The 24,737-nt window shown below is 53.7% G+C and overlaps 1 protein-coding gene across 8 annotated transcripts in view; it reads left to right on the top strand.

The window, feature by feature from the left end:
* POC1A (POC1 centriolar protein A) overlaps nucleotides 1-24,737 on the top strand; it is a 70,898-nt gene that overhangs the window by 39,689 nt on the left and 6,472 nt on the right. For 5 of the 8 annotated variants that reach the window (XM_034658410.1, XM_034658406.1, XM_034658405.1 and 2 more), the window contains one exon: nucleotides 11,039-11,182. The exons of 2 other annotated variants lie outside the window; for them this stretch is intronic. In XM_034658410.1, coding sequence (XP_034514301.1) covers nucleotides 11,039-11,182 — 144 coding nt within the window. Of the gene's footprint in view, nucleotides 1-11,038; nucleotides 11,183-13,698; nucleotides 13,804-24,737 lie in introns of all 8 variants that reach the window. One more of the 8 variants, XR_004624714.1, reaches the window with a different exon arrangement.

Here is a 24,737-nt window from a genome sequence, read left to right as displayed (position 1 = left end):
CTTTTCTGTTGTCCTTGCCAGGATCAGGTTTAGCAAACAGAGGCAGACAGACATAGACACCCATTAACTTTTCATGAGGGCAAATTGTCAAAGCCAAAGGCCTGAGGCAAAGGCTGTAAGAAACATGTCCACGAATCTCTGCACCCTCACTTAGCGGACTGCGCAATGAGCAGTTACATGAAAGATTAAGTTGAAAAGATTTAATCATGGTGTGTGTGTATCTCTCCATTTCTTCCAGTTCTGTGCTCAGTCCTGCTTTGGAAACACAGTGACATGCTTTGGTGTTTTCAGTGGGCCGTGGCCAGCCAGGCTGCCGCCTGGTTCTGTACAAGTTGCATACCAGTGAGACAGCCCACATCTTGGGCCCAAGTCACCTTCCTCTCCCCTTTCTGGCCCAGAGTCAAGCCGTGGACCAGTTCCTGGGTGCTTTTGTCTGTGACAGAGTTTGTTTCCAGAACAGGCCGAGCAGGGGTCAAGGTCCAGTGTTAGAGATTAAAAGAGAAGGAGAAATTTCCACCTTGAGCAGGTGTTAATAATTGACCACCCCACTTACCAGAGCAGGGCCTTCAGTCACATCCGCACACAGCATCTTTATGGTAAATCTCCAGCCACTCCTGGCTGCTGGCCAGGTGTGTGCAGACCTTGCTTGCTCCCGACTGTTAAGCTGCATAGGGACCCCTGAGTGGCTGGGGCCTGACATTCCACAGACTGGGTGGCCGCTGCCTGGGGACCTCCACTGACAACCAGGGAGATAGAGGCTTTGGAAATTGAACTGCCCTGAAACGTGAGCTGGGTTTCTGCATCTGGGAACTGTAATCCCCAGACCAGTGGTGGGCCTCATGGGCCTCACCTGGGGTCTTCAGCCTGGGGTTTGGCCCATTGGTAATGTCCAATGGAGAGCTAGTGATGTTCACCTTGAGTACAGAGTGGCCGTGATGGGTAGTGCCAAGCGCAGTGTCACGTGATGGGCTTCTAAGTTGGGCTTCTAGGGGTATTTCAGTTGTAACTGCATCTTTTTTTTTTTTTTAAAGTTAGGCTTATTAACATACAAATCATAGCCTTCACCATTTTATTTTATTTATCCATTTTTTTAAAAGTAAGCTTTATGTCCAGCATGGGGCTTGAACTCACGACCCTGAAATCAAGCTTCACATGCTCTACCGACTAAGCCAGCCATGTGCCCAGCATTCACCATTTTAAAAAATGAACTGCTGGGTAGCTCAGCCGGTTAAACATCCGACTCTTGGTTTCAGCTCAAGTCATGATCCCAGGATCGTGAGATTGAGCTCCACATTGGGCGCCATGCTCAGTGCACAGTCTGCTTGGGATTCCCTCCCCCCTCCTTCCTCCCTCCCTCTCCTTTTCCCTCTGCTCCTTCCCGTGCTTGTGTGCTCTCTCTTTCTCTCAAATAAATAAAGTAAATAAAATCTTTAAAAAGTGAATTGCTCTATGAGTTTGGACAGACACAATCACCACCATGATCAAGGTACGGAATATTCCCTTCATCCCCAAAATTCCTTTTTGCCTCTTTATTTCAATGTACTTCTTCCACCTCCAGCTGTAGGCAACCACTAATCTGCTTTCTGTCACTGCAGATCAGTGTGTGCATTTCAGAATTTGATATAAATGGAATCATGTAGTTATATATTCTTTTTGGTCTGGTTTTTTTCACTTAGCCTAGTTATTTTGACATTCACCCATGTTGTTACCTGTATCAGTAGTTCTTTTCTTTTTATTGCTGAGTAGTGCTCCATCGAATGGGTATACCATAATTTGTTTATTTGCCTGTTGGTGAACATCTGGGTTATTTTCAATTTCTGGCTATTACAAATAAAGCTGCCATTAACTTTTATGTACTTATCTTTCTCCAGACATATATTTCCCTTTCTCTTGGGTACAAACGCAGCTGTGGAATGGCTGGGACATACAAGTGTATGTTTAGCCTTTCAAAGAGACTGTCAGACTCTGCTGAAGTGGTTGTACCATCTTACATTCTCCCCAGCAGTGTCTCAGTTTGAATTTTTCTACCTCCTCGCCAACACTTGGTATGGTCAGGCTTTTTAACTTTAGACTGTTCTACTAGGTGTATACTGGTATCTTACTGTGATTTTTTTTCCAAAAGATTTTATTTATTTATTTATTTGAGAGAGCAAGAGCAGGGGGAGGGGCAGAGGGAGACGGAGAAGCAGACTCCCTGCTGAGCAGGGAGCCTGACGTGGGGCTCGATCCCAGGACCTGGGATCATGACCTGAGCTGAAGGCAGACGCCCAACTGACTGAGCCACCCAGGTGTCCCTCTTACTGTGATTTTTAACTTGCATTTTCCTAAAAGCTAATGATGTCGAGCATCTTTTATGTGTTTGTTTGCAATCTTTGTATGTTCTTTGGTGAAATATCTATTCAAATCTTTGTGGTTTTTTTTCTTTTAATTAGGTTGTCTTTTTTTTTTTTTCTAGATTTTATTTATTTGACAGAGAGAGAGAGACAGCCAGCGAGAGAGGGAACACAAGCAGGGGGTGTGGGAGAGGAAGAAGCAGGCTCCCAGTGGAGCAGGGAGCCTGATGCGGGGCTTGATCCCAGGATCCTGGAATCATGCCCTGGGCTGAAGGCAGATGCTTAACGACTGAGCCACCCAGTCCTCCCTAATTAGGTTGTCTTCTCATTGAGTTTTGAAAGTTCTTATACATTCTGTATACAAGTCCTTACTAGAAAAAGTGACTTGCAAATATTTTCTGCCAGTCTGTATTTTGTGTTTTCACTTTCTTAACCGTGTCTTTCAAAGAGCAGTTTTGAATTTTGATGAAGTTCATTCTAGCAATGGTTTCTTTTTTGGGTCATGCTTCTGGTGTCATACCTAAGAAATCTTTGCCTAATCCAAGGTCACAAGGATTTTCTTCTATGTCTTAGAAGAAAAGCTTATATAAATATTACAGTTTTAGGTTTTACATTTAGGTCTGTGATCCACTCTGAGTTAGTTACTTTTTATATGTGGTACGATGTATGTACCAAAGTTCATTCTTTTACGTATGGATATTCCATTGTTCCAGCAACTGTCTTTACTAAGTTGTTTGTGTGCCTTGGTTAGAAATTAATTGACCAGATATCTGTAGGTGTATTTCTGGACTGCATTTGTTCCATTGATCTATGCAGCTATCTTTTTACCAGTACCACACTGTCTCGATTGCTGTAGCTTTAAACTAAGTCTTGAAATCAGGTAATGTGGTTTTTCTAATTTTCTTCTTCAAAATTGTTTTGACTTCTCCAGCTGCTTTGCCTTTTCATATACATTTTAGAATCAGCTTCTTGTTTCCTATAGCTGATTTCAGAGAGAACTGACATCGCAACAACATTGAGCCTTCAGTATGCAAACATGGTATATCTCTTCATTGATATTGGTCTTCTTTGATTTTACTCATCAGTGTACTGTAGTTTTCAGCATAGATTTTGCATATATATTGTTAGATTTATGTCTAAGCATTTTGTAGTGGGTTGAATGGTGGCCTCCTCAAAAATATGTCTGTGTCCTGACCCCCAGGACCTGCGAATGTGATCTTATTTGGGAAGAAGGTCTTTGCCAATGAAATTAAGCTAAATCTTGAGATTATTCTGGATTATTGGGTTGACCCTAAATCCAATGACAATTGTCCTTACAAGAGATACACAGAAGAAAAGACCATGTGACAATGGAGGTAGAGACTGGAGTTATGCAGTCATAAACCAGGGAATCCTGGAGCCACCAGAAGCTGGAAGAGGCAAGAAAGGATTCTCTCTTAGTGCTTCCACAGGGCAGGGGCCCTGTTGATACCTTAATTTTGGACTTCTGGCCTCTAGAACATGGAGAGAATAAATTTCTGCTGTTTTAAGTCACCAAGTGTGGCAATTTGTTGGAACAGCTGTAGGAAAGTAATAACACGTTTCATGATTTTTGGTGCTACTGGAAAGATAATGGCCAAGGATTTTTTAAAATTAATGAAAGGCATCAAACCTCAGATCCAAAAAGCTCAGAAAAAGGACAAGAGGCTGAATTAAAAAAAAAACAAAAACAAACCCTGCACAAATTACATTCAAACTTCTGGAAATCAAAGATTAAGAGAAAATCTTGAAGGTTGACAGAAAAGAGACATTATATACAGAGGATCAAAGGTAAAAACCACAGAAGAATTCTCATATGAAACTATACAATCCAGAAGTTACTGGAGTAACATCTTCAAAGTATTGAAAGAAAAAGACTGTCAACCCAGAATTCTGTACTTAGCAACAATATCTCTTAAAAATGAAAGAAAAATAAAGACTTTTTTTCAGTCTAAAGCTCAGAGAGTTTACTACCAGCTAATTTGCTCTTTAAGAAATGTCTCTCTTCTCCCTTTTTTCGTCCTGGGATTCCAGTCACATGTCTTAGACAATTTGATATTGTCTCACAGTTTAAGGATGCTCTGTTCTGTTCCCCCCCCCCCATTATGTCAGTTCAGGAACTGATCAATGTTGAAGGACATTGATTCATTTTCCTCTGCTGAGCTGAGGCTTCCAATTAGCCCCTCAAAGCCATTCTTTGTGTTTGTTACTGGGATTCCGATTTCTAGCATTTTCTTTTCTTTTTTTTTTTTTAAAGATTTTATTTATTTATTTGACAGAGATAGAGACAGTCAGTGAGAGAGGGAACACAAGCAGGGGGAGTGGGAGAGGAAGAAGCAGGCTCATAGCAGAAGAGCCTGATGTGGGGCTCGATCCCATAATGCTGGGATCACGCCCTGAGCCGAAGGCAGAGGCTTAACTGCTGTGCCACCCAGGCGCCCCTCTAGCATTTTCATACACTCTTTCTTATAATTTCTACCTCTCTGGTAGAATTCCCATCTGTCCATGTGTGTTGTCCACACTTTCCAATACAACCTTTAACATATTAGTCATAGTTACTTTAAATGTTATGTCTGGTAGTGCCAACATCAAAGTCACCTGATTCTGCTGATTGCTTTCTTTCTTTTTTTTTTTTTTTTTAAGATTTTATTTATTTATTTGAGAGAGAGAGCATGAGTGGGGAGGTGCAGAGGGAGAAGCAAGCTCCCAGCTGAGTGCAGAGCCCCATGTGGGGCTCAGTCCTGGGACTCCAGGATCATGACCTGAGCCAAAGGCAGACGCTTCACCGACTGAGCCACCCAGGTGCCCCTGCTGATTGCTTTCTGTCTGACAGTGGGGTTTTTTTCCTTGCCGTTTTGTGTGTCTCATAATTTTTGATTAAATGCAGTACATCATGGTTTGGCTAGTAGAGACAGAAGTAAATAGTCTTATCAGGAGTTGAGCTGAGTTTAGTGCCACTGTGTACTTAGGGTGAGGTCTGGGTGTAGGAGGATTTTTCTCAGCGTTCCTGTTCCATCCCCAGCTCTCAACCTTCCTAGGGGGCCTGTGCCTCAGAGGGCATCTGTTTCCATGCTCTTACCCCTACCCCAGCAATAGGCTGCTGCTCCTTGGTTCTTGGTGCTGTCTGGCTTTGTTGCGGGTTTTCTCTGTTGTCCTGGCCCCGGCTTCAGTCTGAGGCAGGCCCTACCTCCCTGGGTCTCAGAAGTAGGGCATTCTTAGTAGGCCATCCCCTCCCTCAGCCATAGGAAGCTTGAGTGATCTTGGCTCAGGATGGTTGCCTGCCTCTCCTCCAAAGGGCAGAGGATTTTTTTCTTTCTCTGTTCTCCTCCCAGTAGTGTATGGGTTGTGTTTTGTAGGGGAAAAGGGTCCTGCCAGGGCTTCGTGCCCGCTCCCTTCCTCCAGGTCTGCACCCTCAAGGATGGTTTTCTCACATCTCCTGCCCTGCCCCCAGTCTTTTTTCATGAAGCCCCAGTGAAAGTCTGTGAGAAACCTGTGGGTGGGCGCAAACTCACCTTGTGTCCGTATCTGCCAGGGGTTCTTCACTCTCCCCCTCTCTATATTCAGCCTCTAGCAATGTGTTGGCTTTACTCGGCTCTTCTCACGCTCTTGTGTAGCACTGAGTGTCTCTTCCTCCCATGCTTTGCCAGAGAGGAGCTGACGCTCTCACTTTGGTTTCCTTAGAAGAGTCTCTTCCCTTAGATTTCAGTCTAGCTATTTGCTTTGTGACTTCAGTTCTCCAATTTAAGAAAGTTACAATTCTTGAGGATTGTCCGTCTTTTTCTTGTTAGCATGGGGTTAATATTTTCCCCAACTTTCTACGTCCTAGGCAGGGGCTCCTTATCCATATCTACATCTTGGTGATGAACAAGGGAGACTGTAGTCAGTCCAGTTGGGTTGATTTCTTGTCACAGGGAAGACCTACAAGCTGTTCTGTTTTGTTTTTTAATAAATGTATGGGTTGGGGACCCATGTGTTCGAGTGGCTGAGATCAACCAGATATTTCTGCAGTTTCTACCGTGTGCAAAGTGCTGACCTCCTGGTGGCATGTGACAGGCTGGCGGCAACAGACACCGAGGTAAGTAGAAGATGAGCCTGCTGTGAGAGCCCAGGATCTGATACCAGGGCGGGGTGTGAGGGGCCCCTACGGACCCCAAGTGAGATTTCCACGAAGTAAAAGAGATTGGTCTTTTCTGAGTTTTCACCTTTTTTTTTCTTTTGATGTGAAGAGGTTTGTGTTGGGCAAAAATGAAAGCTGAATGCTGCTGAGTAGTTATGTAGCGTGTGCTGATGTCGATGTTCCTGAGAACCACCAGGCAGGGCCCCCGGGACACTTTGATGTTGAACGGGCAAAGCACTGATAAGGTTTCCCCCACACGTGCTGCTCCGGGTGTTCCGTCACTGTCATTACTCACAGCCGGGTACGTGCGTCTGTTCCCCCTCCCGTTCGTCATCTCCTTATCTCTGCTTACGGCTTGTTTGCCCAGCTCTGGGGAAGGCCGCATCTCTACAGTGCTGGAGTGCAGGTGCTGAGTGCAGGTGAGTGGCTGCAGCGCTGTGTGGGGTGGGGCCGTGGGCCCCGTGCCTGGGGAAGGTCTCATTACCCAGGAATGTCACCGTGGTGGGCTGGGCCCTTGGAGGCGGCCGGGGTGTGTGGAGGGCCTGCTCTGTGTCCAGCTCTGTACTGGGCAGGGGTTCCAGGGCCGGCGGAAGGGGCAGTGACGCAGAAAGTAAGTACTAGACACAGGATGTATGTGGAAGGCATGGGGGGGCACAACTGCAGGCTGTGTCACCCGTCAGAGGTGACCTGATGTCAGGGAACGGCCTGGACTATGGGTGGTTCCCATCCGAGCTCCGTCATTCCCTGGGTGACTGCGAGCAAGATTGCTAACCTCGCTGGGCCTGCTTCGCCATCTGAAAGATAAGCGTAATGACGCCTGCTGTGAAGGGCTGGTGTAAGGGTGAAGTGAAGTGATGTGTGTAAATGCTGGCACGTGGTGGCACATGGTAGGTAACAAGTGGACAGCAGCCACCGCCATCTCTATACGCTGGCCTGGTGGCGTGTGAGGTGCGGTGGGGTCTGCCAGTGACAGCGGACAGGAAGCAGAAGAGGGCTGTGTGCTGGGGCAGGGAAGACAAGGACCAGACAGCGCGGCCAGAGGGGTAGTCTGGGCCAGGCAGGACCCCGGGCTTGTGAGGGAGGCTTGATGCCGGGCCCTCCCGACGGTCACTTGCTCCCTGAGCTTCCGTCTCCTTTGTTGTAACCGGGCCGCAGCCTGCAAGAAGCTCGGAGCGGGCAGGCAAATGTGGCGGTTCCTGCGGCCCTGTCCTCCACAGGCGGCCTCCCTGGCTCGGCACGTGGCTGCTGTCCTTAGTGCACCTTTGGAGCCGGCTCCGTTGGGGCTCAGAAGAAGGGTTCCCATGGCGAGTCAGCGGAGCTCCCCCCCTGCTCCCCCCACTCCCCATCATCACTGTGCTTCCAGAGACTCAGCTCGGCTCTGTCAGTTTCTGGGCCGTTTTTCAGAAACACTCAGACTTTCCATTCCGTCCTTCCCAGGCAGCAGGCAGCACCCGTCTGGCCACTCCTTGAGGATGCTGGCTGTCGGGACAGAGGGCTGCCTGGCTCCCACCCTCCCTCTCGTGGCCTTTCCTGAGAGAGCCATGGGGACTCCCTGCCCAAAGGAAGAGTGTGCATGTCTGTAAGTGGTGGTGGGGGAGGGGGTCCTCCGGAAGCAGTGGGCACAGGCCTGGAGCTGCTTCTCAAGAAAGGCCTGCTGGTGATTTCAGAGAAGTGCCTTCCACAGCCCAGCCCTTTGGGGGGCAGGCCCAATTATCACCCCCATCTTGCAGGTGAGGAAGTAGAGGCCCAGAGAGGTTAAGCCTCTTGCCCAGGGCCCCCTCGCCGATCAGTCTTGGAGATCAGATGTCAGCCAAGGCCTTTCTGAATCCCCGCAGCTCTCTGCTGTCTCTAGACATTGCTGCCTGGGTCTGGGGGCTCCTGCGGTGAGGTGAGGGCTGGTGGAGGCCTCTGAAACGTTTCCTTTTGGGGTGGACTCCTGCATAGGCATTGGGATCTGAAACTGTGCCAGTCTCTGTCAATCACCAATGTTGTGGTTGAACCGGCCCTTGTAGTTCTTATTATAATTGCAAGATACCGTTCGGTAGTAACCATCAGGAACCTTTGAAAAAAATGAAGGTTTAATACCTACAGGAACCTAGAAATAACACAGCACACGTGAGGCTGCGCAGCAAGGCTGAGGGTAGAGGGTAGATAGAGCGAGCCCCTGGGGTTCCACTTTTATTGGGGTTGAGGGTAGCAGGCCTAGGGGTTTTAAGGGCTCACTCTTCATTGGTGAATTTTAAGCATAAGAGTGGGAATTTAAGAAAAAAATGACGTGACCATATGGTCAGTTATCAAAATCTACCAAGATCTCAGAAACAAAGGAGCCTCCATGGTGGGTGGGAGGTGGCCCAGCTCTTTATCTGGTCGTGGGCTGGCAGCGTGTTTGTTCAAGATAGCCCTCTTTGAGTGGCTGCCTCTCTGAAGTGGATGCCTGGGCAGTTAAGAAGTCAAGCACTTGCATTACAAAGCAGAAGGAAAACCCCCACACCTGTCAGGTGCATTGATTTCTGGGGACTGGGGCCCCCACCTTGGTGGGCGAAGGTCTCACAGACCGGCTGCAGCACACAGCAGACATGCTCATGATGGGCTTGTGCGCGTGGCACTGCTCCTGTTTTCGAGAACACCCTTCGAGCTCTGTGTCTCACCTTCAAATTCCCTTTCCCCTCCAGAGCCTGTGATTTTCCAGATTCAAATGGACATGCCCTGGAGAGTTTGCTAGCTATGAGACTAGAGCACTTTCCAAATAAAGGAAAATAGGCAGTAGGGTCCATGTGCCAAATTGCCCTCCTTGGCTGGTTGGGAACCCTCTCCTGGGCTGATTTTCTTCAGAGTCTCTGATGCCCGCCCAGGTGAGCATGTCCAGAGCAGAACATCTTCCCAGGACGGGGCCACTGTGGGTCCGTCCAGGAGATGGGCAGACTCAGATGCACGCTGACTGCTGGGCACGTGTGCAGGCGGCCTCGGTGAGCCTCAGTCATAGCCAGTATACTCTACTGGCTGGGTGGAGTAGCCTTGGCTCTGTGGCCCATGAGTAGCTGGCAAGCCTCGAGCCCAGTGATGTCCCAGATTCAGAAGGGACAGGGGTGGTGAGCGTAGGCAGGAGACAGGGAGAGGGACACGGACCCATGAATGGGCAGTGGGCCCTGTGGGCAGCAAGCCTTGATTCGTCCCACTCGTGTGTCCTGGCCCTGGAGAGGGAGTAGCTGGAGGAACGGGGTAGGGGTGGGGCAGGCACCGGCGTGGGGGGGCACAGAAGAGCTGCTGATCAGGTGTTCGGGGTTGCAAAGCGAGTGGAGACTAGGATGCTGGAGGCAGGGGGAAGGAAGGGTGGCTGAGGGCCTTCCAATAGGGAGCTTGGGAACTGGGCAAGAGGGTGCAGAGGCAGGAGGAGAGCTGTGGAAGGCGGTAGGCTGGAGCGAGGTGCCCTGTCAAGGGGCTTGAATTTTCTCCCAAGGGCGGTAGAGAGCCCTGGAGGACTGGCAAAGCCAAGGAGTGACATGGTAACATTTGGAAGTTTGTGAGGTCGTGGTTTAAAACCCTGAGCCCCAAGTGTGGCTGCCTTTATGGGTCACTGGGGCTTTGGGGCTGGCCGAGAGTGTGAGTCTCCCCCAGCACGTCATTCCCACAGGGAGCAAGTCCACAGAGGAAGGTTCCAAGACCAAAACTGGGGCATCTGCCGACGGTGTCCTCGGGAACTGGGTGACTCTGGGAATCCCACCCTGCTGGGCACATGCACAGTGTGCTTCCTGGGTTAGGAGAAATGTTCATCTGTATGGAGAGTGGTGCCTGAATTTGGGGGGACCAATGTTGGACTGGGATGAGTCCCCTTAGGACATCACCTGTGCTCAGGGATTGCGGGTGTGTATCTGAGGGTGGAGGTAGTGGCAAGGTTAGGCTGGCTTCTGCATTTGGGACCTGGAGCACCTCAGGCAGGAATACGGACCCCTCACATCCTTGGAAGGCTGTCTCCAACAGCCTAGGGTGCCTGTCCCCTGGATTCTGATTCCCACCAGGCACCTGAATGTTCACATACAATGCCTGTTTTCTCAGGGCTTCTGCACTAGGGCGGGGTTAGAACGTCCCCCCAGTTCTAGGCCATGCTCACTCTGGGGTTAGGGAATGGGCGTTGAGCTTGCCAGGAAGAGGGGTGACTTCAGAGCCAGCATGGGCTTCAGGGTCTCCGGACTCTGAGGGGCCTGCTGGAGGGTGCAGGCTGCATGAGAAGCCCGGCAGCTGGCCTGGCCACTCTGATGAGCTCCAGGAGCCAACGGGCGGCGCTCAGCAGCCCCCCTGCCCCTCGCTTCCAGGCTCCTCCAGCCCTCACTGCCATGTGCTCGGATGGCACTCCTCACTCACGGCCTCTGCTCAGAAAGGAAGTCCTTGAAGGGGGCGCGTGGCCCGGGTGTAGGAGTACTGCCACACTGAGTTTCTCACCAGTATTTGGAACTCATGTTCTCGTTTGCTGGTGGTTTTCCACTTCATCCTTTGGAGGGGCTATTCCTCTCTCCGTGTTTCTTTAAGCACCGAATGAGGACTAAAGGACTCCCTTTCTTTTCATTGTCTTTAGCCAGAAGTGGATTTCCCCGTCCCTCCAGGCAGAGGCAGGAGTCAGGAGTCGGTGCAGAGCCAGCCCCAGGAGCCCATCAGCGTGCCCCAGACGCTGACCAGCACACTGGAGCACATAGTGGGCCAGCTGGACGTCCTCACCCAGGTAGGCCGTGACGTGCGTTCACCCCACTTGGCCTGGCATTTGGACCATTTGAAGTTGGGCAGCAGGTGCTGTATTTTTAAAAAACATCATCATAATGGACCTACTTTCCAGCCCAAATGAATGAAGTTGCAGTGCCTGCCCTGAGGTCCTGGCTCTCAGAGCCATCTGAGTCCTGGCCAAGCCCCTGGACCCCAAAATCGACAATGCTGGATTCTGCCAGGGTGTGCCCTCCCAGGGCTGGCCTGGGCCGCAGCAGAGCTTGGAAAGAAACACTGTCCATTCATCCCACTTATCGTGGGGTGGGCACACTCTAGGGGCGTGCCAGGGAACTGTGAGCAGTGAGTCAAGGCATCTGGGAGCCCAGGCTCTGGCTTTGAGCTGGCATTGCTCTTATCCTGCAAGCAACCTTGGCAGAATCCCTTCGGCTCTCCAAGCCCTGCTGTGCTCCTCTGTGATGTGAGGTGGTCGTGGATTCCACGTCCCGTTCGTGGTCAGGATTAAAGGACAGCGATCTGTGGGAAGTGTTTGGCTTATGCCTGGCTCTAGGGACCCATCAGTAAATGCTAGCGGTGGGGCTGACCAGTGTCATCAGCAAGGTAGACGTGGGCCCCGGCCTCTGGAGTGTAGGTACATCTGGCAGTTCCTAATACAGAACTGGAGTGCAGCAGTTTCCGTAAGAGCAGAATGCCCTGGCAAGAGGTGGCAGCTGGCATCATGGGCAGGAGGGTGGCCTTGGCAGAGGGAGCAGCCTGCCTGTAGGACTGGAGGGGGCCACGGGCACATCCAAACAATGAGCAAAGCCCAGCGTGGCTGGTAGGGGGGCATGTAGGTGGTGGTGGGCGGGGGGGGGTGGCAAGGCAGGATTTAAAGGTCATCAGGCCCCTCCCTCACCTCGGCTGTGGGCATAGACCGCCTTCTCCTGTGCCAGCTCATGGGTAAACCAAGGGTGTGGGAGGAAGGCAAAGGACCCCTGAGTCTCTGGCAGAAATGGACCTGAAGTGGCATGCCCTCCTTTCCCTCCCTCTGGATATGGGGCCAGGTGAGAAAGGCTCTCCATCATGTCATGTGGTCCACGGCATGTCATGGCTTCCCGCCTGGTCCTGCACCCCTTGGGCCCAGGGAAGGAAGGACCTTTGAAGGGAAAGGCATCAGTGGCCGCGGATGGTGGTGGTGGTGATGGTGGGGAATAATAGGCACATCAGACAGACATTTCCGGAAGCCTGTTAACCCTTGAGAAGAAGGTCTGTGCAAAGAGAGGTATGAGCAACGTGCACATCCCCCACCTCAAACGTGTCAGAAACTGCCAAGCCCGCCTCTTGTTCTTCACAGCCTTGTCAAGTGAGAGATCAGGGGAGGTGGAATCAATTAGAACTTTATAGGATAAAATTGGAAATTAAGTCTGAGAAGGTGGTTAAAAATAGCTTCATTGGATCACTTCATTGGAGTATAGCCCTAGAAGCATTTCCCGTCACTGTGTTTCAGGGGTGCGCACGGGAGGTTTTGTTATGTGTTAGCAGTTCGGAGTGAGATAGTAATTCTGTAAGAAACTGGCATCACCAAGAATAATGAAGGCTCTCTTGTGGCCTGGGCCTCTGGCCCCAGGTCTGGATGGCTGTGTGGCTCCCTTGTCCTACCTCACACCGTCCAGCCCCTTTGCAGATCCAAACAGCACTCCACCCCCGGCCAGATGCCAGGCCCGTCAGCCAGTCACCTGCTCTGCCAAACAGTGTGCATTCCTGAGTGTTCCTAACGGACTTGACACATCTTGAGAAGGAATCTTGGTTGCCACAGATGAAGCCCCCACTTGAGGCCTCAGCCTAGTTTCAAAGTGGTAGGAGGTGCATTTGTGCTCACTGGCATGCTGTGCTTGAGCTTGGTCGCTGGTTGTTTTCCAGACTCACCTCCTCTCCTGGATTTGGGGCTCTGGCTGAGGTCTCTGAGCAACACCAGCGCCATCTCCTGTGGGATTGGGCATTCCCTTCTCTTGGGACCCGCTTGGCTGTGGGCAGCCCCATCTCTGGAGGCTCCCCGATGCCTAGAGCCAGGTGACCCTGCTGTGCATAGCTACCCATGTAGGTCACTCAGCCGGGCTCGGAGCCTCCTTGGTCTGTGGGGATGGGCCTCACACGCTACGCCCTCAGCGAGCACTCCCCACCATCCTGATGTGCCTCTGTGCTCTGGAGGGGCAGGGGTATCTCAGCTACCCCAACATGGACTCCTACTTCAGAGTCGTCTGAATCATGCTGTTCTGCTCTGTGTCACCCCCCTCCCTGCCCCTTCCCTCCCCCACAAGGAAGTCTACTTCAAAGAGGCTTCTGAGAGGGAAGCTGCCTTCCGGGTCCTCCAGTCCTCCATCCCACAGAACATCCTCCAAGGAAGAACTGAGGGGGGGGGGGCTGCAGTGGCTGGGGCTGTTTACTGAGTGAGTCACAGAGCCTTCAGCCCCTGGGTGACATGTGTAGGACACCCCGTTGCAGAAGCTCACAGTCCTCTGAGACTGCCTTCCTGCTCCACAGGCTGGTGTGGCCCAGTGACTGAGTCCTCCTCTCTGGATGTTCGTGGCCCACCTGCGCCAGCCTGAAGGCCCGGGACCAGTCTCAGTCCTCTTCAGTGGCCCGGAGGTGAGGCGGCTGAGCACGCGCTCACGGAGAGCAGTGAATCAGCTTGCTTAAGTGTACGTCCCGGTGACCTTGGGCAAGGTGCTTAACTTCTCTGCCTCAGTTTCCAAATGTGGAGCACAGAGCTGATAAGAGTAGCCGCTTCACGGGCCTGTTGTGAGGTTTGGGCGTGTTGGCTCTTGTGAGGCTCTCTGAGCAGTGCTCAGCGGCGCCATGTGCTGCGCTTGTCATTAGTCAGGGCTTGGCAGCGGTGGCGGCAGGATCACAGCAGCACCGGAAACAGCTCCCCCAGTTCCCCACTATCTCCCTGCCCAAAAGAGCCATGTCTCAGCCCTCGCAGCGGGGGTGGCGAGTTCCCTTCCTCACTCGAGCCCTCTCTGGGTCTGAGACCAGCAAGCGGGCAGCATGGCTTCTCTCTTGGGCCAAAAGGCCCATCATCCCCGGGGAAGCAAATTGTCCTCAGGCCATGTGCAACATCCAAATTCCAGCCCTTTGACTCCCCAGTTGGGGTTGTACCATTTTATTTTCTTAGGAATGCCTTTTCTATAAAGTGATACATTGTTCTTTAAAAGTGTACCCATTCGGGGTGATAACTTTGGAATGCATTGCAAGGTTCACAGGCCTTTGTCCATCTCCCAGGTGGGTGTGCCCTTTGGCCTGGCCTGGCCTCGCAGGTCTCCCTACAGTGTTGTTTGAGATGGGAAGTCCATAGAGGGTGGGGATCATGTTCTCCTCGTCAGCTTCCTCCTCCCGCTGTTTGTCTGAGCCCTGCAACTTTCCAAGGGCTCTCCTTCATGGCCCTCATGTCATCCTGCCTCCTGGTGTCCAGCAGCTAGCATCATGCCAGGTGTGGACAGGGTGTGAGTAACGGCTTGCTGGGCCCGGACCAGCCCCAGGGGCCACTCAGCCTGGGACTTCTCCAGGATGCCAGGTGATCCTGAGCTCAACCCACTGTAGGCCAGGGCTCCGCAGCTTCCCCTGCTAGAGAGTTTTGGTGTAGTCAGGGACAGCTTAATCGAGGAGTCCATCTGCAAGCCAAACTTGATCTTCCTGAAAGTTAAGGCCAGACGTTCTTGCTCTGTGATCACAGCCTGGTAGCCCTGAGGTCCCAGGCCAGAGAGTACACCCCCTCGCCCTGGCCCTTCTTTGTGTCGGAGACAGCTCTCCTTACCCCTGTGAGGTTGCTGTTTGAGGCTTCACTGATTTCTCCACTGCGCTCCTTGGGACCCCGATCCTAGCTGGATGCCATGTTCCAAACAGCTGTGGTGGGTCTGGCCGTACACATCCCTACCAGCTGTGGGGAGTAGAGTGAGCCACCTGCCCATCAGCTTGGACACACCTGCCCTCCTGGATTTGAGGACCGACCCCATCATTCATCACTTGGGTGACTTTGGGCAGGAGACATTGTTCCCCAGAGCCTTAGTTTCCTCCCTTGTGAAGTGGGGACAGTCGAGCAAGCTCGTGTCTCTGAGCACTGTTGGGAAGCCCTTGGTTGACTGGATGTGTTAGACCGACAGCAGCTGTTCTGTGAAGCACAGCACGAAGCCCATGGGCTCCCAGGAAAGTGTGGGGAAAGTACCAGGCTGGCCAGGTAACACAGGCATGTCGGGAGTGGACATTCCACAGCCCTCTGCAGCTGCTGGACTTGAGTCCCAGGAATGCCCTTGAGCTGCCAGTGAGACTCTAGTGGTCTGATTAGGCAGTAGGATAGAGGGAGAGAAAGAAGAGCTCTTTCCCCAGGTCCAGGGAGGGGAGCCCAGGAGGTGATGGGGGACCGCGGTGCATGGGGGCTGTTGAAAATCAGGGATGGGTCGTGGAGCCCATTAGATGGGAGCCTTGAACCTGGACCCAGGCATTAGGCGAAGACGAAAGCTCTTCCAAGACATAAACTTATTGTAATAGCTGTTCTTTGAATCCAGTTATCTTAATGGTTGTTGGGGGGGAAATGTATTTCCTAACAATGGAGTTTAGGTTTTTCTTTTTCTTTTCTTTTCTTCTTTTTTTTTTTTTTTTAAGATTTTTGTTTTTGTTTATTTGATAGAGAGAGCAAGAGAGCACAAGCAGGGGGAGAGGGGCAGAGGGAGAAGCAGGCTCCCTGATGAGCAGGGAGCCCCATGCGGGGCTCAATTCCAGGACCCTGAGATCGTGACTTGAGCTGAAGGCAGATGTTTGACTGATCCACCCAGGTGCCCCGAGTTTAGGCTTTTCTTTGGAAACTTTTTGTTCCTCAAAACCCAGCTTGGGAATTCTCAAGAACTGCTAGGGCTGAGTGGTACCCCCTCTTCCTCTCGTGACCCTGTCCTCACACACACACACACACATACACACACACACACCCTGGAGAGAACACACACCTGTCCCTATGGCTACGACGGATCACTGACCTGCTGGGCCTTCCCCAAGTCTTCGAAACTTGGCTCAACTTGAGAGGACTACGAGGTCCAGAAAAAGAGCCCCAGCTGCTCTGGCCCAGCTTTGCTTCTTTCTGTCTGTGTAGATCTGAGTAAGCCTTGGTTTCCTCCGCTATAGAGGGGAGCCTTTAGGCACTGCCCATCCGCCTGTCCCGTGGGGTGGGCAGCAGAGGTCAGCACCTCACGTGGAGCCGGGACTTCCCTTAGGGACTTCTTTCCATGAGTCACTTTCCTATCTCCCCTCCCCTTGAGGAAGGACTCCAGGGTGGGCCCCGTGGCTGCCAGGCCTGCCTGCTTGGTGATGGGCATTCAATGTGTATCTAAAACAGAGGCCCTGACCTTTCCTTTCATGTTCTTGGGGGGGGGTGTCAGGTGATCTAGGGATCCCTTTCACAAAGGCTGGAAAACTCACCTGTGAGGAGGGAGAGGCTGCTTTCCACAACTAGCCTTGCTGCAGGAGCTCACCTCCCTCGTCGGCCCCCTTTGCTTCCTTTGCGACTTGTGAGTGACAGAGCTTCGGGTGGTGTCTGGAGTTGCAAAGTCCCTGGATCTTCCTCAAGGGCAAGGGGTGGGGCGCCGAGGCGAGGACAGTACCCAAGAGCTGGGGAGGCTATGGCAAGGGGCCTGGGCCCGACACATGGCTTGGCGGTTTCGCCTCAGAAGCCCACAGCAGAGTTATTTTCGACTCCAGTTTCACATCTTTCTGCTTTTTAAAAATACCAAACCATGAAATTCCTGCTCCAACTATGTTTTTTTATGGCACCCGTGCTTCAGGCTGGCCACAGCAATGCTGTGATGTCACGTTCAGGTTCCTGTGACTCACCAGGGGCCGCCGGGCTCCGGGACTAGAACATGCGTGCAGTGGGAAGCAGGCGGGGGCAAGCCCACCCAGCCCCGGCTGTTTGGGCCTCTGACATTTGAGTTTGTGAAACATCTAGGTTGTAACTCTGCTGACCTAACTCAACAAGGCTATGGATTTTGTCTGTGTGCTTCGGGGAGTTAGATGGAATGGCCTGTTTGCTTTGAGACCTCCCAACCCTCCCCACTACGGTCCTGGCGGTTCCCTATTTGATGGGCAGTTTGGGTGAGGCGCCTAGTTCTGTGCTGGTGGGGAAGGTGGGAACGCAAGGCCTGCCCTGACAACTCTCGGGCTCTCGTTGTACCTCTTTCCTGGGCAGACAAACTGTTATTTGTACAAACAGACTGTAGATTTTAAAGCAGTGGTGCTGTTTTAGCTGGGGGCCAGCCCTCCCAGGTGTGTCCGGACCGAACCCATCTGGAAGGTGTCGTGTGAATGTCATCCTGCCAAGCTGCCCCCAGCTGCGCAACACGCAAACATGAAAGCTCCGTTTGCATGTATGTATCAGATAATTCAGCCGTAATTTACATCTCGCCCCGCCCCCCGCCAGGACTCCTGTTTATAGGGTGCTTGCAGCCCTCCGACAGGCAGTGGCCTAGGGTGGTGGTTCCTCTTTCCCACAAACGTGGTCCCTCTCTCCACGTCGGCACATCTGGCCACCTGGCCTACATCGTTCAGAGGGGGTCTAGCTGTCCTCCTCTGTACAGACATTCAAGAGCTGCCCTTGGGCCAAAGTCAAGTTCAGGACAGCCTGCGCTCCCGCCACTTGGGGTTTGGAGACAAGAGATTTGTTTTTCCTTTGTCAAGAGGCTGCTTCCTGGGGACGGGACACTCTAGTCTGTGTCAGAGGCATACTTGGGGTCTGATTGTAGCCTGCTGCAGAGGGGCTAGGACCTGGCCCTTCCCCAGCCCGGTTGCTCGTTTTGGCAGTGTAGCCACCGGCTTCCCTGGCTTTGCAAAAAGCAAAGGCTGGCGCTGCTAGCGGCACTCAAAGACAGGACCAGCTCGTGTTCATGCGTGCATGGTGGGCTGCGCGGCAGCTCCATCTCCTCGGCGGTTGTGGCAAAAAGCACCCCTCTCCAAAGAAGCTGCAGATCGAAGCCCCCCGCCCACCAGATGGGCTTGGGATGGCTGCGGTTACCTCGGGGGCCCAGGAATGTTCACGGTCCTAGGAGATTTTGCCTGTGAGGCCCTGAGCTGGCCTGGAGCCGGGGGAGAGGGGAGCAGGGGCTAGAGTGGGAGAACAGGGCCCATGCAGGGGAATCTTGTTCAGACTGACTCTGCGATTACTGTAGAGGAGGGAGGAAGGGGACTGTGGGTGGTTTGCTCCCGCTCCTCTGCAGACCCAGGGGCCCTCCAGGGAAGGGCTAAGCGCTGGCCCCAAGAAGGGGCCTATGAGTGTTCTGGTTGTGACAGGCAGTCCCAGATAGACCTACGTGGCTCTGTGGTGAACCAAGTCACAGCTGACCCTGTGGCCATTTGGCACTCTCCCAAATGAAGTGCCACCAGAGCAGAGTCGGTGAGAGCTACAGTCGGGCCTGGCACTTCTTCCGCCTGCCCCGTGGACAGCCCTCTGCAGGCCTGGACTGTGGGAGAAAAACCAGAAAGATGCTTTAAACTCAGAGAGGCATGGCTTCCGGGGGAGTGGTTCCATGCCCCTCTTTCTGATTTGGGCCCAGCTGGTGGCTCTGGAACACCATCCAAGATGAGAGGCTAGCTTTCCTACCATGGATCAGTGGGTCCTCGGCAGGGCAGGGGAATCCTGTGAGCCCTTCCTCCCCGAGCTGGTCCTGTTGAGTTGTCAGGCTGTCCTGAGGCCTCCAACAAACTACCTGACAGTTTGTCTGCCTTGGGATGATTGTATTTTATCAGGTTGTGGTAAATTAATTACCACATTGGATTACAGATTGTTGGAAGAATCAACTTCCAAGAAATGGAATGCAGAGGGTGGTCCAAGCCAAGGTTCACGCTCCATGCTCAGCCCTGTTTGGACTCACCCCGGAGTCAGAGTACAGCAGAGCCTCTGGCCGAGCAGCGATTAGCATCCTGCACCTTAGGGCCTGTCCCGGTTAGAACCTTGCCTCCCTGGTGGCCTGCCCAGGGCTGGCAAAGAGATGAGCTTGAACTCAGGCCAGTGTTGGCGGGATATGCAGCTCAGACCTTCTGTCCTGGTGTGGGTAGCACCCCATGGGGCCCAGGAGCTTTCAGTTTTACGGATGGTGGTGAGTGGACCCACTTCTTATAGCTTCTCTTTTGGGGGTAAGTAGTAAGATGGACAAGCCTGTGTTCATTTAAAAGGAGCTGCTTTTAAGCCACAAGGAAGGTAAATTAGCCAAGATTCCTTAATCCTGTGGCTAATCCACCAATAGAAAATAGTGTTTCATCTGCTCCCGAAGAGAGCTAATCCTCAGTAGAGCTGGGGGCTGGGGGATGCAAAAACGTCAGAGAAATCCTATATCCCTGAGATAATGTGAAACAGAAACACGGACCTGTGGGCTCGAGGGACAAAGGCTCATTTTGTGTTGTTAGCGGCAGACTAGGGGGTGAAAGGGGTTGGTTAAAAAGACAGTTGCTGAGCCCAGAGAGATTGGAAGGAATGTCTTCAGAAACACATTTTGGTGTGCATCGACTGTGTGTGATCCTGGGCAAGTTAGTCTGTCAGACGTCAGCATGAGAGGGAATCTCCCATTTCTCCCCTCTGAAGCTCAGGGCTTGAAGCTGTTTGCCCTCATCAAATGAGGCCTGAGCTGGGAAGGGGAGGAAGTGGGCTGCTTCCTGGACTCCCACCCCACTTTGTGCACCCCCACATCCTGCTGAGGCCAAGGCCAGCTGTCAGGGGCCCCTCTGGCCTACCTACCCTCCAGTCCCTCCCCCACTGGCCCCTCAAGCTTGCCAGGTCCAAGGCCCAAGCTCGGGATGGGGGTTCTCACTAGCCAGGAGGGCTCACGGGGACCTGGGCTGGCTGGTGCAGGACCTAAATTGTCTGCATCTTCGTGACGCTCAGGGCCTGGCATTTGTCCATCCAGCGCCCAGTGTGGCACCTACTATGTGCCAGGAGCTGTGCTTGGAAACAGGAAGACCGCAGTGAGCAAGAATAGACAAAAGCCCCTGTCCTGGTGAGGCTGGCATTCGGACTAATGGATGTCAACAGGCTGTCGAGGGGCAGCATTTGCACCTTTGACTCGAAGGCCCCTGTGCCACAGACCACAGGGCCCTGGACAGAGGCTGGGGCAGAGAGGCAGAGCCTTGGCTTGTGGGAAGGGCTGGGCTCAGACCAGCAGCCCCGTCCCCAGGAAGCCGTACTGGCCCTTCCGGCCCCCGTTCACCCCCGACAGACGGCAGCTGGCTGGCCAGGGCACCATCGCAAGACAGCACCCTGCGTGTGCACACGCGTGCGCACACACACAGACGTACACCAGCAGACAAAGCTGGAGCTGGCAGGAGATGAGGCAGAGCTGTGCGGGCGCTGAGCCTGGCAGCCCCACTTTGTTTTGATAGCTCACAAGACCCCACAGCAAAGAGATTCCCCTTTTCTTGCATCTGTTTTAGATCTTTAAAATCTGAGTGAAGTCAAAACCATGCTACAAAGGAGATTAATTCCACATTTTTCCATCTTTGCTATGAAACCAAAGGAAAGTTAGACATTCTGTGCGGCAGTCGAGACAAGGGTGTTGAGCCAGTGGCCAACCCCAGGACGTGTCCCGCAGCCTGGCACCAGGGTCGCCAGTGGTGTGGTTGGGCACCTGGGCCCTCCCCCTAAGCCCTAGGGTGCCTGGGACACTACTGCTGGTATCTGGCTTCTGGGTTGGGGGGAGGGGGCTGGGATGTCCCAGCCCTTGTGGGAGACCGCCTGGAGGAGCCCAAGTCAACCACAAGCCTGGAAGTGATTAAAAGGAACTTTCCGTCACAAGAGAACTTTAAGGAGCAGCCAGACCACCACGTGCCCTGATGGCTCAGTCCCTACCAGGCCTTACCGCAGGCTGCCTTCTTCGGGGCCCCATCAAGCCCCATCTGTGCCTGAAGGCCCTTGCAGCCCAGAGCTCAGCCGTGGCCCCTGTGGGGTGGGGAGCCATGTTGCCCACAGTACACCCCCATGTCCAGAGCAAGGGCCACATAAATAATGGCTATTAATATGGTGTGACAGCGGAGCCTGGACAGATGCATTGTACAGATGAGGAATCTGAAGTCAGATAACTTGCCCAAGGCCGCTCAGCAAGTTCGTAGTCAAGTTCAGATTTGAACCCAGGAAGGACAACTCTGGAGCTTGTGCTCTTACCACACAGGACGAAGGTGGGGACCAGAGGTTACCATGACAGCATTTTCCAAGGGCCCACCTGGTGCTATGGCCAGGACATCCTGGGAGAGGAGGAGGGCACCCCAAGTGTGAGGGTGGGACCTGGAGGACTTTGGGGGTTGGGGTGGGGCTTTAGGTAGGTGGCTTTGGTCAGAGAGAGCAGTAGTAACAGGCAACGTGGGCCTTGAGTCCGTCCTTTATCCCTGATGAGCTCCTGCACAGGGAAGGGACATGGCAGAAGCGGTGTGGAGGTGAAGGGTGACCCAGGAATCCTGGGAAACTGAGGCGGAAGGTGGGGCCTAGGGCACCTGCCGCACGTTGGGGGCCCTGGGGCGTGGGTAGCCTGCCTGAATCTGGTGAGGACCCTCCTCGAGCAGAGCCCTGGTGTGGAGGCGCTGCCCAGCCTGACTCAGCAGCCAGAGGGGTCGGGGACAACACAGTCCAGTCACGGGATTGGTTTCCTGCACCCTGTCAGCCCTTCCTGCAGCCCCCACCCGCTCTAGCACCCCACTGTGCTCACCACTCCCCCTGCTCTCTCGCGGCCTTTGCCCAGTGCTGCCTCTGCCCTGTGTACTTCACTTCTCTCCCTCTGACTCTCTCCCCGCTCTGCGGCCCCGGCACGCACCTGCTCATGTGGCAGCCCCCGCCCCAACTGCTTCACCCTCTTGCCTCGCTGTCTGTCTTGCCCTGTTCCGACATCGATGGCTTGGTCTCCTGGCTTCCGGCTACACTGCCGTCCCAGGGCAGGTTTAGTGCCCCGCAACCCTGTGCCCCAAGCCCGGCAGAGTGCTTGAGGGGGGCGTGTGGCTGGAGGTGAGCTCTCTGGCCCAGCCAGCCTGTCCACCTCTGGCCTGCCTGCGTTCCATGTTCCAGGGAGACCTGGGAGGGGATGTTGATGATAAAAACCACCTAAGAGGGGCCCCATGCTTCACCCAGGGCTTTTGACTAAGAGCAGGAGGTGGACGCGGAGAAGCGCCCCGGCTGGGGTAGGGGGCCGCAGGAGAGAAGGCTGGGATGGGGGAGTGCTGCAGGGAGGCCTAGAGTGCGGCCCCCACGTGCAGGAGTGTTCTCTAAGGAACTGGCCGAATATCCGAGAAAGGCACATAGAATGGCTGGCTGGTCTCCCTCCATCTTTCTCCCTTCTTCCAAAACGTTACTCGCTGTTAGTCGTGGCCGAGCAACTTCACCCAAAGCCAACCCAGACAGGACCGGTGCTATGGCCACAGCAGTGCCTAGAAGCGCCTCTGAGCCAGAGTCTCTTGTGTGCAGCCTGTGGCGGACCTGACAGAGGTGGGGGTGTTGGGAGGGCCCTGTTGGTGTGCTGTGGCCCCTCGGGGCTTCGTGGAAGTCAGGGCTTCAGCTTTCCTGCTACATTTGCCTGTGGGCTATATGGGGGAGAAGCTTTCAGCAAAGGTCTTAGTAGCAGCCGTGCTGTGGGCGGAGGAGCAGCTGCCATAAGGCCCCTGGCCCCGAGGGTCTGCCCCGGGTCTGTGTTCTGAAGTGCCAGTTCACTCCCTTCCGTTTCACCTCCAGCTGAGGCTCCACTTGGCCATGGCCAGTTCCTGGAATGAGCCTCTTCCCCCAGACTCACTCTGGAACCAGCTCTGAAACCTGGCCACTCAGAAACTAGCTGAGACCCGTGAGTGTGATAAGGCAGTGCCAGGGAGTGGAGGCTTCCCGGTTCCTGTTGCTTTTTGGCTGAGAGCCCTGGGGCCCCTCCCTCACCTTCCTTGTGGCCACCACACTCTTCCCTGTTCAGCCACTCCAGACCAACCACACTGACCTCCTTGAGAGTTCCAAGTGTGCCATATTCTTCTGTGCCTCAGGGCCTTTGTACCTGCTGTAGCTGGTGTTTGGCATGCATTTCCTTCAGCCCGTCTTGTGTTATCTCCTCACAAAGGCCTCCCAAGCACTGAGTTGGAGCGTTCCTTCCCAGGTCTGTCAGCCCCAGAGGAGGTGAGCCGTGTTAGGGGCCTGGACTTCACCTGGAGCTCACTCTCTGTGAACAGACACATCCTGCTCCTTTTCTTGCCTTCTCCCCAAACACAAGTGGAAAGGGGATGAAAAAGAGAACTAAAAAGGAGCTAGAAATGAGGACTAGGGGAAAGAGCTGAGGAAAAAATGCAGGACAAGCCTGCCTCAAAAGAGAACCAGTCTGGGGAGAAACAAGAGGCCAGCAGGGCTGAAAGAAGGGGAGGTCATGCCTTGAGGAAGTGGGGGGCTGGGAAGTAGGCAGAAAGGACAAAGGAGAAGCCCACCAAGCCCAGGGAAAGCGTGATGGTGGAACTGGCAGGGAGAGAGTGGCCCCGAGAGGACTGCGCACTGCTCCGTGAGGCGAGCGGGGCCTCCGAGGGTGGAGGATTCCTTCCCTCAGGGAGCCCTGGACTCTCACCGCCTCCACGTGATGCCCGTGCAGAGCCGGTGGGAGCACCCTGCCTCCCCAGCCCCAGCACCCAGCCCTCTCGGGCAGCACCGTCAGGCAGAGGCCCTGCAAACCCTCTTTGGCCTCTGGCAGCACTACAGACGCCTGAGTCCCTGTCACACACCAGGGGTGGAGGCTGTGCTCTTGGCCACCTTGGAAGTCAATGGAGATACACACCCAGGCTCTGCCCCACGCAGGGCACCCACACTGGCCCGTTTGGGCCATTGGTGGGTGTGGGGACAGCGTGGGAGCTGGGCTCTACTGTCCAGCCGCTGGAGCCCCGCAGCCTTGGGCCGGCCTCGGAGACCTTGATGCCAATCGGGAAAAGGCGTCTGAGGTGGCGAGGTACGGAGCCACGGTGTCTGTGGAAATGTCCTTCGTGTTGTGCTGTCTCCCACTTGGAGCTGGGGGCCCCGGGTGCCAGACATGTGGCTGAGGACTGGCATTTTGGTGCAGCTTCTTGGAGCATCGCTGAAGTTCTTAGGGGACTAAAAATACAAGCCTGTCACTTTAAAATCGGTTCTTTTTATACCCCACTCAGAAGGCCCTTCAGGGTGTTACATGAACCGTCTTACACATCTTGAACTGTGAGTGAGAGAAGCTGCTCGCCCGTTAGTGTTGGCTTGACGGGACAGATCAGTGTCTGCTCTCCGCTAGCAGGAGCACGAGGATTCAAATAAGATGCCCTTGTCCAGCGTCCCCCGGGAGGATTTCCCTCTGGAGAGCTCAGGCAGCCAAGTCAGGCCGCAGACGCTTCCCCGCCCCCCGCCAGAGCTGGCCCCCCTCGTGCTCTTGGTTTTGGTCCCCAATGCCTCCAGCACCCTCCTCCCAGTCGGGTCTCCTGCATTGGGCTGTCCCTTCCTTGTCACCCTCGGAGGGGCCAGGCTGCTTTCCAGAGGGCTTCAGCGGCATCCCTTGCATCATCATGCCCCAGCTTCTGTCTAGGGCCCG

The sequence above is a fragment of the Ailuropoda melanoleuca genome, chromosome 4 (assembly GCF_002007445.2).
Source record: "Ailuropoda melanoleuca isolate Jingjing chromosome 4, ASM200744v2, whole genome shotgun sequence".
In the NCBI taxonomy this organism is placed as follows: domain Eukaryota; kingdom Metazoa; phylum Chordata; class Mammalia; order Carnivora; family Ursidae; genus Ailuropoda; species Ailuropoda melanoleuca.
The sequence above is the reverse complement of the archived record's forward strand: the minus strand, read 5'-3'. Positions and strand labels throughout refer to the sequence as shown.